At 36.0% G+C, this 14066-nt stretch overlaps 1 protein-coding gene across 2 annotated transcripts in view; it reads right to left on the bottom strand.

Annotated features, from left to right (window-relative positions):
- Window positions 1–7051, bottom strand: part of c18h21orf91 (chromosome 18 C21orf91 homolog) — a 40009-nt gene extending 32958 nt beyond the window's left edge. For both annotated transcript variants that reach the window (XR_009061332.1, XM_057820892.1), the window contains exons 1-2: window positions 6903–7051; window positions 3839–3984 (exon numbers count right to left, since the gene is read on the bottom strand). Coding sequence is in view for 1 of the 2 variants with exons in the window: in XM_057820892.1 (XP_057676875.1) it covers window positions 3839–3965 (127 nt within the window). In the remaining variant the exon portion in view is untranslated. The remainder of the gene's footprint in view (window positions 1–3838; window positions 3985–6902) is intronic.
- Between the last annotated feature and the right edge of the window lie 7015 nt (window positions 7052–14066).

A 14066-nucleotide genomic window follows, 5' to 3' on the forward strand; every position in this document is an offset into this window, starting at 1 on the left:
TGAATCAAAACTGTAGCTTTGTTCTCATACTTTTTAACGCTTTCATAACTGTAAACATGTTGTGAAAATGCCCATAAAAGGAACATTCGAGATGTTGAAATGTTTAAATTGACCTTGAAAATTCGAGTACGGTAAATTCCTTTTACTTCCTAGCGAAGCCACAATCTAGCGTAAAAATAATGTAATTTTTTTATTGTGGCAAAGCAATTCTGATATTGCTCAAAATGCGCCCTGCGGTGGTTAAATTATAGCCAGCGTGACAACCAACGGCAAATACTGTTGTATAAGCCCTGATAGATGCTTGTTACTCTATGCAATTTAGCAAACTAGGACCGTAGCCGCTGTATAAGATAATGCAGTAGCCGAGTTTAACGTTCAGAAGTCCATCAATCGAAAATAAATGCTTAAGCAAGGGTAATTGACTGATAAATGCTACGTATAGTCATAACTCATATTATCTGTGCTTTATTTTTTATTTTTTAGCTAACAAGCTAAGCAATTTAAAACTTGTTCTGATTTACAATGTCGGTCACAGAATAATCTAACGTTCTGTAGCTATATTTACATGAAGCTAACATTCAGGTTAAGGTCAATATTCTTTTTTTGATTGTTTGTTAGAGATATTTGGAATAATCCATTGACATGCTCCAGCGTACAGGGCTGTAAATCAATAGCTAACAAAAACTAACTTCTTCCTCTCTTGACAGACAGAAGAGCTATACATCGTTCATATGTATAGATGACAGAACATTAGGTCTGTAAAAAAAGAAAAATACAGTAAAATTTCTATTCTTTGGGCCATTAATCAGCAATGCGAGGTTGATGAAGAAAAATGTCCACCATATTACCTAATAATACCTGAGTGCAGAAAATGGCCTTGAAAGATGCTGACGATCAGAGACGAAAAAGAGGATAATCCTTCCATTTTTTTCAAATAAGCTACTCATTAATTAAGATATGGAGACTTCAAACACATTCTTAGTTTGAGTGGCACATCAAACACTTGAATTTGGGTATTTGCAAAGAAGGCTTCTTACTTATGACACTGCATTTCAATGCAGGGCCAACATTACTGAATGCAGATCAAAGACATGTTTGACAATCAACCAAGCTTTTCAATAAATGAAGAGTTAACATGTGGATTGGTAATGTGGAAATAACTCAAAAGGCCTTTAGGGTTTTTGCTGCAATGAAATGAATGAATGAATATCAATTGCCACAACAAGATTGAGTTTGAAAAGATGTTGCCAAAGAATGATAGAGACTTCACATCTTGCTTTCTCACCTCAGATATACAGTACATTAAATTGCAAATGTAGTTTAATATTTTTGTCAAACAAAATATGTTTACAAAAATGACGATGCCTTAACATAATCTTAACCCTAATGAACTTCTACGGCTATGGTGCAATAACCCATTAAGTATATAAACAGTGCAGCAACACATGTAGAAAGACAATTTAAATGTATTCAGTAGGGGTGTGACTATATATCGAAAAGGTGATATATCATGATACTTTGAAGCCCAGAGCGTTATTGATATGCTCCCACCAAGAATCGATATATCGTTTTAAAAAGGTGTCATTGTTTAAAAAAAAAAAAAAAAAAAAAACCAATAAAACAGGAACCAACAGTTAGCTACCAAAATCTTCCATTAGGATAGTGTCTATGTTCGCTCACTAGCTGACAAGACATCCATTTCATGTCGATTGGATTGGACGCCTAGTGCCATTGGACATCTAGTGCAGTCAATGGCACTAGACGTTCAATCCAACCAGAGCATTCACAGCCAGTCTAGTGGGCATTTACAGATCACTTCCTGTTCATTTTAGGGCATTTATAGGTTACTACCTGTTGATTTTGGGATTGTACTCACTTTCAGTCACCGAAAACAACAGGAAATGACACGTAAGTGCCCCAAAATTAACAGGAAGTGACCCAAAAATGCCCTGATAAAAAAAAAAAAATTTTTTTTTAAAGGGGGGGGGGGGGGGGGGGCGAAAATCAACAGGAAATGATGTGAAATTCTCCAAAATTAATTCATTGCCTGGCACTGGCTTCCATAGACGTCCAATCCGTTTGAAGTAGGAGGGATGGCAGTGAATATTAGCTGCCACCCTCCCAGTTAAAATGGATTGAACGTCTACTAGAGATAATAATCAATCCAATTCACAACAGAAGGATGACAAGGTTGTTTTGTACCTTGTTTCTTATATTTTGTAGAGTATTCTAGAATGATTTCATTACCCATGTATCGACAATTGTTGTATCGCCTAATCATGAGATCATCAGTTACCTAGTGGTTCCCAATCCCAGTATTCTGTCATATTCTTTATCCTCTGCGAAGAATAGTAATACTAGTACTGCACTGATGATAGGGCTGCAACTAACCATTATTTTTATAATAGATTAATCCGACGATTAATTCAACAATTAATCCGATCAATGTCACTTTTTTCAATTACCTTCTCAATTTAACTTGGTGTTTTAGGCATATTGTAAGTAACAATGAACACACTATGGATGACTATTTCCTTTAAAAAATTTTTTTTTTTTTGTTACAGCTTAAACCCTTAACTGTAGTCTACAACTGTACTGTTCTGAACATAAAACTTGCTAGTTTTTAATAAATGTTCTGAGTATAAAACAAAGAGCTTTTCAATGCACAAATCAGACTAAAGTCTTGTTCAATTTTTAAAAAAGTGCTGCTGATTGACATTTTTTTCCATCTGGGCAAAGCGCCGATATAAGTTGTGACAATCTAAACAACAAAATCAAATGAGGAGGAGGCAGACTGCAATTAATCAGATTTCTTCGTCAAACAGTTGTTCATAAATACAATCCAAATCCAATTTCAAGTCACACTCTCTTGTATTACAATTTACAGTTTAAATGGCAGTTTGTGTTGAAAGTGTGTGTTCGGTTTCTTTATACAAAGAAATAAGACCACTTTACTATCCAGCAATAACCCAAGTGATAATAAGCTTCTCCAAAACACAATACAAACTTAAAAGAAGACATTGGTTAGCATACCCGCTAACTAGTTTAGCGTGCCGTGCTAAGTAGTAACGTCTCATCAACAAAGAATACAAGCAAAACAATTGGCTTCATTTACTCACCTCTAGCGGAGGCACACTGAATCTAACAACACAAAAGACAATCTAACTCTCGACACTTCGTAATATTATTGATTCAGCAACCCAACCAGTGTAGCAGTGAACTCTCTCTCTCGCTCTAATCACTGGTGTGTGCACGCGTAACCTCACATTACACACAAATAAGGACGCAAACGGGACTGCTCATAGCTGTCAGCAAAAATCGATGATCAAATTCGTTGGCAACTAATTCATTAATTGATTTAATCAATTAGTTGTTGCAGCCTTAATTGGTGAGCTAAGATAATTGGACAACTGAAACATGACATCCATCTGACTTGTAATACTCCCAGTTGCCCATACTGATTAAATTTCACTGTCCCAGTACTTTTTACTGTCAATAAAATATTAATGTTCAAATCTTTCTCTATACTAATGATGTAATTAGTTCAGCTTTCTGTACTAAAAAAAAAAAAAAAGATTTTTGCAAATTTAGCATGTGCATAATTTCTCCTTTCAAAGGGTAAAATGGCCAGCTATTCAGTTAAGAAAATGGTTAACCAAGGGGGAGTCACTGAATTTCAAACAAACTGAATATCTGGGTTTTTAAATGTGTGCATGCAACCCAATCATGAAAGTGCGAGGAGACCTAATGAAGTGTCCAGTTATTGTCCATCAACAATAGAGAGGTTTTTCACTGAGAGGGATTTAAACACAAAACAATAGCCCTACTCAGGTCCTACCTTCAATGCTGAGTTCAAAGCAGACATGGCAGAAAGATAAGGTTCCTGTATCGGTCTCCAGCTTGCAGACACTGCAGATATTGTCGTCATTCAGATCAATGTTCACAAACTGCTCCTCTTCATCCATGGCGCTTCCGACGACACAGCTGTGAAATGGATCGCATGGCTCAATACAAGAGGCTTGCACAAGATGATTGCACAACCTCAAAGATCTTTTGTATTTGTCTGCTTTGCATTGCATTTATTTGTTTGGGTCACTTGATAGAATCCAGTTATCATTTTGCAAGTGGAAAGGACCAGATTTTACAAAAATGGTTCCGGATTACTGTAATTTGACCACTAGAGTTCATCACTGTAAAGTAGATGTGGGCTCACTTTTGAGCTCAAGGACGATTTTTTTCCTAAAACAAACAGAGGGGCAAGGCCGTTCGTTGATGAGGTAAAAAAAAGTAAATGGCTATGTAAAACGTCCATTTTTTTTCCTAGCTGAAGCCTATCACAGCTGTCGGGGAATACTTACCAGCCAACCGCAACCCGTGACAAACAACTTGTGAGGTCCCAATCCGATCACACCATTTTTTCCAGAGGATTGAAATTGGGTGAAAAGGATCGGGTCTTTAATATTAAAAAATATATTTGTTTTTCTGCTTCATGCTCATACAACCTCTCACCCTTCCCCCTTCTAAGTAGTGCAGCTTTCGTTTGGTACTTAAAAGTTAACGATGATTGACTGGTTTGTACCTTTGATCTCGCTAGCAAAGCCTCATCGCTCTATGATCAAGGCACAAATGTGTAAATCATCGTTTAGATTGTTAAACGAGCGGAAGCCCAATCTGTGGCAACTCATTATGTAAGTGAGAGGCTGTTCTTGGCAGCGTGAGTGTCAAGGGTGAGTGAATTTGAATCATATGATGATATCAATGTTATGGAGAGTGATTAAAAGTATGGCGTGAAAAGTGATCCGATGAAAAATGTAGGTGCGTCAAGTAATTTGATGAAAATTCCCAGTTTTAATATTGCAATAAAATATCACCGTGCATCGCAACCCACCCAAAAATCGCAGTGATAGTTTTTTTTCCAAATATCGTCCAGGTCTACTTTATATATATATTTTTTTTCTTTTTAAGGGCTAAAAAGTAACAAAATCCAGAAATACAATGGCATTGCCAAAAGGTAGAAAAATATATACATTTTATACTCCGCAATACTCCCAGGAAAAGCGGAAGAGGAAGTACTGTAAAAAGTACAATACTGTAACATGTTTGTAGATTTTGTTCAAATAAAACTTTTTTTTTTTTTCAGTATCGGAGCGGGACTTGGTATCAGCACCTTCTCAAAATCAGGTGACTCGGACACAAAAATCGGGATCAGGACATCCCTACAAACATCCACTCACACTTCCATTCAACAAAATTTTCACCTTCAATGAACCTAGAATTCATGTTTTTGCAATGTGTAGGAAGGCTTGATTCAAACCCCCAATCTCAGATCTGTGAGAAATTTAAAATACATGTTATTTCCGCACTATAAAGCGCTACTAACTGAAAGCCACACTGCCCAAAATTCAGAAAACATCGGGGGAAAAAATCATATTAACGGAATAAGCCTCATCTGACTATAAACCACAAATGTCCATATCTTAATATAGGACATTTCACAAAAATACTTGATTGATCAAAAACATCTGTATTAACCAAACAAACACATATCAACACGCCGAGTTACGTTCTCGTTCATATGCAACGGTTATCTATTTCAACTGGGAGTCTAGTTCTGGATAGGAAGTCTAGCACTGTCAATAGCACTGAAAAATGAGCATTCACTGCTAGTACTCCCGGTTTCAATAAACTGGACAATTACCATTGCTAGGACTGCAGCTATCGATTATTTAAGTGGTCGATTACTCGATGAACTAATTAGTTCGAGTAATCGAGTAATTGGATAAGGAACATTAAAAATTCAAATACCTTAGCTCAAGCCTCAAACAGTATAAAAATAAATAAATAAATGAGGACCTAAGTACAACAAAAGAACAATTGGCTAACTTACATAGCAAACGTCCGCTAGCTTAAATGCTATAAAATGCTAATTTAAAAAAAACTTTTTTTTTTTTTTTTTTTTTTTTTACAATGCTCTCAACAAATGATTCAAACACAAAAACACGGCAAAATAGACCTATAAACTAAATTACGAATACATTAAAAAAAATTAGCTCAAACAAAAACTTTTGGTCTTAGCAGGGAGCAGCTGGATTCAGCCATGTGAAATGAGTTATGTCATATTCAATGTCGCCACTAGAGGGCAGTGCATCGACCAAAAATCAATAAAACTAAATGTAAACACTTTCAAAACAAACCATTACAATGCCACTTTAATTAAACTAATACTTGAAGCAGCAAAATTTAATTGCAATTACTCGATTAATTGTTGCAGCACTAATCGTTGCCGAAGATTGTTTCCCTCAAAAAACTAAACACCTCTAGATTGTTATTGGGGGGGTCCTAAACACACAGTATTTCTGTTTTCATTGATTTTATTTTCAGTATTTATTTTTGTCTTATGTATGCCACACTTGTAAACCAAATGTTATTTGTGGCCTGACCCTGGTCTGTAAGGGATTAGTTTACTGAATAAAATAAATTAAAACTATTAAATGACCAACTGTACAAATTGCATTGTTTTTTTTTTTTTTTTTTTTTTTTGCAACGACTTAATACATTATTATGAATCAATTTAAGGGGAAATCGCTAGATTAACACACCAGATATCACCTTTATAGACCAGGAAAAACAACACAACAACGCTCCACCACGTTGTAATTGCATTAGCAAGGAAACGATTACGTCGGTCGTCTTATTTCACATCAGATCACATTCCTCGTCGACGTCAAGATGTTGGTCGATTTATAAACAAATCAGTTGAAGGCATGCTTCCATATAATTACGACTAAATCGAGTTTACAATAATAAGTTAAGCTTTATGACCTAGCATCCTCCCCCTGAGTGGATGCATCTGGATGATTCGTGACCGCTATTCGGCGTTGATAAACACAAATATTTCTTACCCAGCAAGTGTCACCGAGTCCCTCTTATCTTTAGACACAGTTCTTTCTCTTGTTGTCGCTTTTGTCGCGCCACAATGTGACGCTCTTTTGTTTGGAAGTCACCAAAAACGTCAGACAGCCACCACGCGTCACGGCAAATCCCAAAACACTTTAGCAGAAAGAAACCGCTTGCTTCTCACTGGAATGTTCCACTAGTTTAGCTCAAGGGGTGAACGAAACAGTTTCTCTAAAACAATGGCGAAAAAGGCTAAATTAAAAACTATAGCTATATTAACGTGATTGATAATAATACGAAATTACCGTATGGATTTTACTTTTCAATGTAGTTACTGCTTGTAACAATTACTTTTTAACGCAGAACGCAAAGCAACATGGTATGCCCTACGAGTGTCGTCATGTGCATCCTCATGGGGGATTCGGTGTTGAAATGACCTCTAGATTTGTACAAATTATACTACTTCATCTTTTAGTACGATAGTAGTAGTTAACAGAGAGTTATTTTGTTGAGACTGTATTGTCTTGTTTTCTGTTCGGGTTTTTACGTCAAAAGTGGCGAGTTACGTGCACGATTGAGAGAAACGAACACTTGTTGCATTTGAACAGATAAAATACGTTTTTAAAGTACAGCGAAGAGTAGATACATGATTCATAATGAAAATCTGGAATGTCTTTGGCTCAATTTTTCTAAAATAAAAAAAAATTCGCTTAATTGAAAGGCACAAAAATATGGCAGTAATGTGGCTCATATTGATTTTGTCATGAAGTTTGCGACATCTTGTGGCTAAAAATGAGCATTACAGAAATCTTTTTTTTTCCCGCTCACGAAGAACAAAAAAATGTGTGAAGTTTGAATACTATAACATTTTACAGAAAGGAATAATGGACACAAATAATTCATCCAAGGGCGTAGATCTGCATAGCGACATAACACTACCAACTTTTCAGGATGCTAAAATTATCCCTACCAACTTTTAAGCAACCTTATTTGCATTATATAATGACTTCAGTTTTATAGGTCATTTAGATTGTCTTTCTGTATGTTGTAAGGATAGAATTGATACTATCATTATTAAGTGAATTACAGTAGCTTCATTATGTTCACACTTAGACTGACCCCTTTTCACTCGCTGAATGTCCCAGTCCATTTTTTTCCCCTCAAACGCACGTTTGATTGGCTGATGACTTGGACCCCCCACCCCCAACACACACACACACGCATTCACAGCCCAACAGAAATAAAACATGCCGCCTCCCCCGCCCCTTCAAAGACGAGGGAGATTAGAAGTTTTTTTCGCCAGCAGCAGCCACTGTAAGTAATGTAAAAAGACGTCAGTGTTGTTAAGGTGGGGAACACTCCTCTAATTTTGCTACTGCTACAGTGCTTCAAGTCGACTTTCCTCACTGAGATTTCTTGAAATAAGAAAAACAAACTGAAAATTAGCTTAACAGACTTATTTTAAGCAAAAAGTTTGTATATTTAATCTTAAAAGAAAAAGTTGTTTAACAGAAATGTTCTTAATTCAAGAATATAGTTCAAAACATTATTTGAAAGAATTTTTTTTTTTTTAGGTGAAAAATGACCAACTTTTAGATGTATGGGCTCATTACGAACAAGTAGTAATATTTACTAAATGTAAATGGGAGAATCTGACGCATTAATCTTTTAACTAGACTTTAACGCTTAAAAAAAAGATGGAGAAAAATATTTGACTAGATTTAACAAAAATTATCAGATTAAGACGTTATAAATTTGCAGGGTGAAAGTTAATATCAGTCAGTACAGATTTATTTTGCATTAATCATTTAGCCTATGAATTAATTAGGTTCATATTGGTGAGAAATGTAACCCTGACCCCATTCACCGAATATGTTTGGTCTTATTAATGTCCCGTTCCCAGAAAAAAAGTGTACATGCAGGTTATGCCGTTATATCGTCCCTAACAATATTAAGACCAAACCTACGCCCTTGAATTAATCAACAACTTTTTTGACAGGCGATGACTCGTTTAAAGACATTGTTGACCTAAAAATTGCCCAAATCCTTTTTTAGGCCTCTTAACAGCTACTCTTTATTTTTTATTTGTTTTTTCTAATTTATTTCATATTTTTAGTAAAAACGAGGGGGAAATGTGTATTTATCTTTTCTTGAATAAAAAATAAAACTGTCGATATTTTTTTTTTTTTTTTTTTTTTTTTTCCTTTATTGTTTATTTTTCATTTATTTTCATGGGAAAAAAGTTTACATTTTTGTTTTGGGAAATTTTTGGTAATAACAAACAAACAAACAAACAAAAAACAGTACATATTCTCTGCTTTCTGGAGTGCTCGATCTTTCATTGAGGAAATTTTATTTGATCTTTATTTTAGCGAGAAACGAAGTCATTGCATACATAAAATGATGTGGCCCGGTTTGAACGGAAGTTCCACTAGAGGGCAGTAAATCATCAAGCAGATGACTGCAAGATACAGCATTCATAGTTGAGAAACAAGACCCATCTGATTTTGAAGAATTACTTTGTGAAACTGTTTAAAAAAAAAAAAAAAAACACTTACTTTACACTTAAATTATTACATGTGTCATTAAAATGCTTCTATTTCAATATAGATTTCAACATTTATTTCAATTGTTATTTAATTATTTCAATTTATATTTATTTCACTTTTTATTTATATATTTAACTTTTTATTTATTTGAATTTATATTCATGATTTCAATTTTTGTTTATAAAAAATTTTGTTTAATTATTTCAACATTTATTTTTTATTCCAATATATATTTATTTATTCAAACATTTATTCATCTAAATGTTTATTTATTTATTACAATTTTTAATAATTATTTCAACATTTATTTTTTTATTCCAATATATATTTATTTATTCCAATACTTATTTATTTATTTACATTTTATTTATTTGTTTCATGATTTATTTATTTATTTATTTCACTTTTTATTTCATTCATGCACTCTTGTTCCCCTTGTACCACATTAAATAATTTTATCTGTCATTGGCTCATCAAACTTGGTGGGCGGGCGTGAACATGGCAGGGTTTGAGTTGAGCGACTCAAGCTACATGGCTCTGGATTCAAGCTATTGCTCCTTCCTTCCCACCGTGGCAACATGGCAGCGATTGCTGAGCTTCTGCATGAGCTTCCTCTCGCGATAAACCGCTGTGTTTTGTAAGACACGTGCTCAGAGTCCGAATTTCCTGTGTCAACGTGTTCTGCTAAATCTAACATGTCTGTTATTTAATCCCGAGAAAGCTCATGAAAAATAAAAGTTCATCTTTTGGTTCTATTTCTATTTCATGTTGTAATTGTTTTTAATTGTCTTAATTTAATGTTTTTTTTTTTTTTTTTTTTTTTTGTATCACTGGTGATTTTGGATTGTATGTGATGTAAAGCACTTTGTGTTGAATTGCCTTGAATTAACTCGCCTCGCCCACCCCCCGATAGGCTGGGGAGGGACTATGGCCCTGGGGTGGCCCATGCGCAGCATTTCAACTTGTCCGCAGGACTATCACACGTCTGATGGGATTCACACATGAGCAGTTGCAATTGGACACACTCAATTAGAGAAAACATCAGTGCCAGGATTAGCGATCAGGCAGCATAGAATAGGATGTCCACATATCCATACTTTCAAGTGATTCACATAATAATACCGGGTTCGACACCTCACATTGCTGATTTGCGTACGCTCCACCCCACCTAATCACATCTCATCCTGACTCTCCTTCCTCCTTTTTCTCCTCAGTCATCAGGCCCCCCACATGGTGTCCCCCGGAAATACAATGAGCATACGATAGCATATTCATATTTAGTGCAGGTGTTTAATGAATTTGTTGTTGTTTGTTCTTCTCTTCTGTCTGTCCTTTTCTGTTTTCCTTTCTTTACCCCCTTACCTCCTTCCTGCTCGCTGCTTTCTCCTAATAAATTAAACATAATAAATAATCTATGATATACTCCCATGTGATACATTAAAACTTTTCAGACCAATAGAACTCTCATATTCCCATTCTCCGTGTCAAGCAGCTGAACAGGGCAGGTTAAAAAAAAAAAAAAAAAAAAGAAAATTGCGCAATACAAATAAATTTTCCTTGCCTTGCTGTTAGTTTAGTAACTAAGTGCTGATACTTAAAATAGCTTTTACTTAAGCTAATTATGTCAACAATTCAAAAGACTGGCACATCTTTCCAGAGCTCTACTCCTCCCCTGCTTATTTCTTATCTTTAATTCCCATGGTGCCAAAGTGATGAATGCACTCCTGTTATATTGGCAAAGTGCATGTGTTGACACAGAACACGCACATTGTTTACCATGCAGTGACCTCACTGTGGCTCTTCCCGCCCCTGTGTGGACTTTATCCTCACAATTCTAATCTCAAAACATTTCCAGGAAACATTCATGAAGCAACATTAATCATTGTGACATCAATACACTAGAAAACAATTTCATTTTCATTTCTAACTTAATTTCAAATCATGTATTAACCTTTCACCCTGTGGGCCAAGATGAAACTTTATTGTCGTTGTGCAAGACTGAGGAAACAGTCCACACATCATGTATTCCATCAATGTTGCTTGAGGACGCCCACGTCTGTGTGCGCTCGCCTGAAGGAGACCGGCACATGTTGTTGCATGCCTTGCATCTTATGAGGCAGGCTCCCAGATCTTGTTTAGCTTGTTCCGTGAGGTTAAAATAAATGAAAAGGAGGGGTAAAGATTGGGATGGGAAACAGCTCACAGCGTTCACTGAGATCTCAATTTATTCAGGAACCTGCAACAGGCGCATAACTTGGCTTACTGTTTTTCTTTTTTGTTACTATTTAAGCCATTGTATCTCATTTGAAGAAAAAACATTTAAAGGTGACAAAAAAATGGGGGCAAAATAACCCAAAACATTATCGGTATAGGTTGTTTTGGCAGATAGGTCGCACTCTTAGTTTGTGGTTAAAAATGTAGATATTTTAATTTGACCCTCGTATAGGTCACACCTAAATATGGGAGATACTGGTGCAAATTTTTGGGCAAATTTTAAATACTAATATGACTGCGACAAAACAGTGCATTTTATTATTTATTAAAGCTGCAACAACTACCGCAATTTTTGCACTATAAACCGCTACTTTTTCCCCCTCATTTTGAATCCTGCAGCTTATAGTCCACTGCAGCTTATTTGTTGATTTATTTGGGTTAATAGGAAACACTTTATTTGACAGCGGCGTCATAAGACTGTCATAATTATGACATGACACTATCATGGGCATTAATTAATGCATATGACAGATGTCATTAAGTGTCATCCAGCAAATTTTGTTATTAACTCCATTTATGTCCAGTTGGATCCTTTACATCCATTCAAAAGTGAGATAATTTGCAAGACAACATTTAATGACATCTGTCATACGCATTCATTAATGCTCATGACAGTCTCATGTCATAATTATGATTGTCTAATGGGTTTTGTGGCAATATTGTCAAATAAAGTGTTACGAAATACCATAACTACCAATTAAAGAAACAACTGGAACAGTAACTGAAGAAATAATTAGCACAGAACATGAATTTTGATTGTTATTGACATCTGTAGCGCTACAATGCATGCTAGGAGGCATGTTGGACGAAAACCGTGTTCACATCAGGTGGCATCAGAGGTCGACTGTCTCCCCCAAAGGAACAGTGATGGCCAAATGAAGCTTCTCGAAGTAATGAAGCCTTGCAGTCAATTGTTTCATAGTGGTTCGTACGGCAGTCTCATGATACCACTGTCAAATAGTGTTACCGATTAATATATTTTGGTGTAAATATCACATAATACAGTGAGGACAGCTGGGGCTTATAGTCCAGTATAGACCCTACCCACGTGACGTCACAACTCCGCTCTCCTGAATGGTACTGCCCACTTGTCTGTCAAAACATAGTGTTAACCTGTTACGGCTTCGTACATTTCTCCTATTTACGGCGTGTTTTTCTGCTCCTTAACATTAATAATCAAAATGGTGAAGGCGTGTGTGGCTGTTGGTTGCACTAACAGAGAAGATGGAAGGAGAGACTTGAAGTTTTACCGTATTCCGAGGGATCCAAAGAGAGCGAAATGGACGGCTGCAATTCAACGTGAAAACTGGTCACCAAAAAATCACCACAGACTATGTAGTAGTCATTTTATATCCGGTAAGATGCATTTAAGATATACTTAGAGGGTTTTGGGCTGACAAATAACCACAATTACGATCATTGCGAGGCTAATCGCCGACAACATACAACGTAGTACGACATAGTTTCAAATTCAAGATGTTTGTGACTTCCCTTTCTTCCACCATCGTTATTTTTTGAATAATATTTAGCTGGTACCAAGTGGAAGAAACTGGCCTCGTCTACGGGGCTGACAAATAACCACAATTAACATCATTGCGAGGCTAATCGCCGACAACATACGACGTAATACGGCATAGTTTCAAATTCAAGATGTTTGTGACTTCCCTTTCTTCCACCATCGTTATTTTTTGAATAATATTTAGCTGGTACCAAGTGAAAGAAACTGGCCTCGTCTACGGGGCTGACAAATAACCACAATTAAGATCATTGCTAGGCTAATCGCCGACAACATACACGTATGTATGTAGTGAGAGTGCTATCGCTAAACCATATAAACATTAAAAGCCCTAACTCCATTGACAAACGACATGAAATACATTAGACTTGACAGTGGATGTTAGCAATAACAAAAGATTTTGAATTGAAAATTTCGTAACTCACCTTTCCAAGCACAAGATAGATTCCTGCCGAATTTTCGTGGACGAGGACCTGTTTCACCCAACCAGCAATGAAGTATTTATAAGCCTCCAAGCTCTTGAAGTTTTTCAAATTTTCGTGAGAATAGGCTGATTTTGTGTGGACAAGATAATTGTAAATATCAGCGTAGCAGATGTCAGGCAGACAGGGCGAAGACAGTGGGTCGAAAAACATCGATTTGGGCATCAAATATGGATCTGGCGACTGTATAGAACGAAGCTTTTCCACATAACGCCTTTTATGCAACACATCCAGTGAGTTTACGGCATCAGAAAGCACCGGGTCTTCCATGAAATGCATTTTAAATTCCTCGATCAATTGAAAACAATGCTAATACAGAGACAAAATGACGGACAAGTGGGCGGAACC

This window comes from Corythoichthys intestinalis, chromosome 18 (genome assembly GCF_030265065.1).
Source record: "Corythoichthys intestinalis isolate RoL2023-P3 chromosome 18, ASM3026506v1, whole genome shotgun sequence".
Lineage (NCBI taxonomy): Eukaryota > Metazoa > Chordata > Actinopteri > Syngnathiformes > Syngnathidae > Corythoichthys > Corythoichthys intestinalis.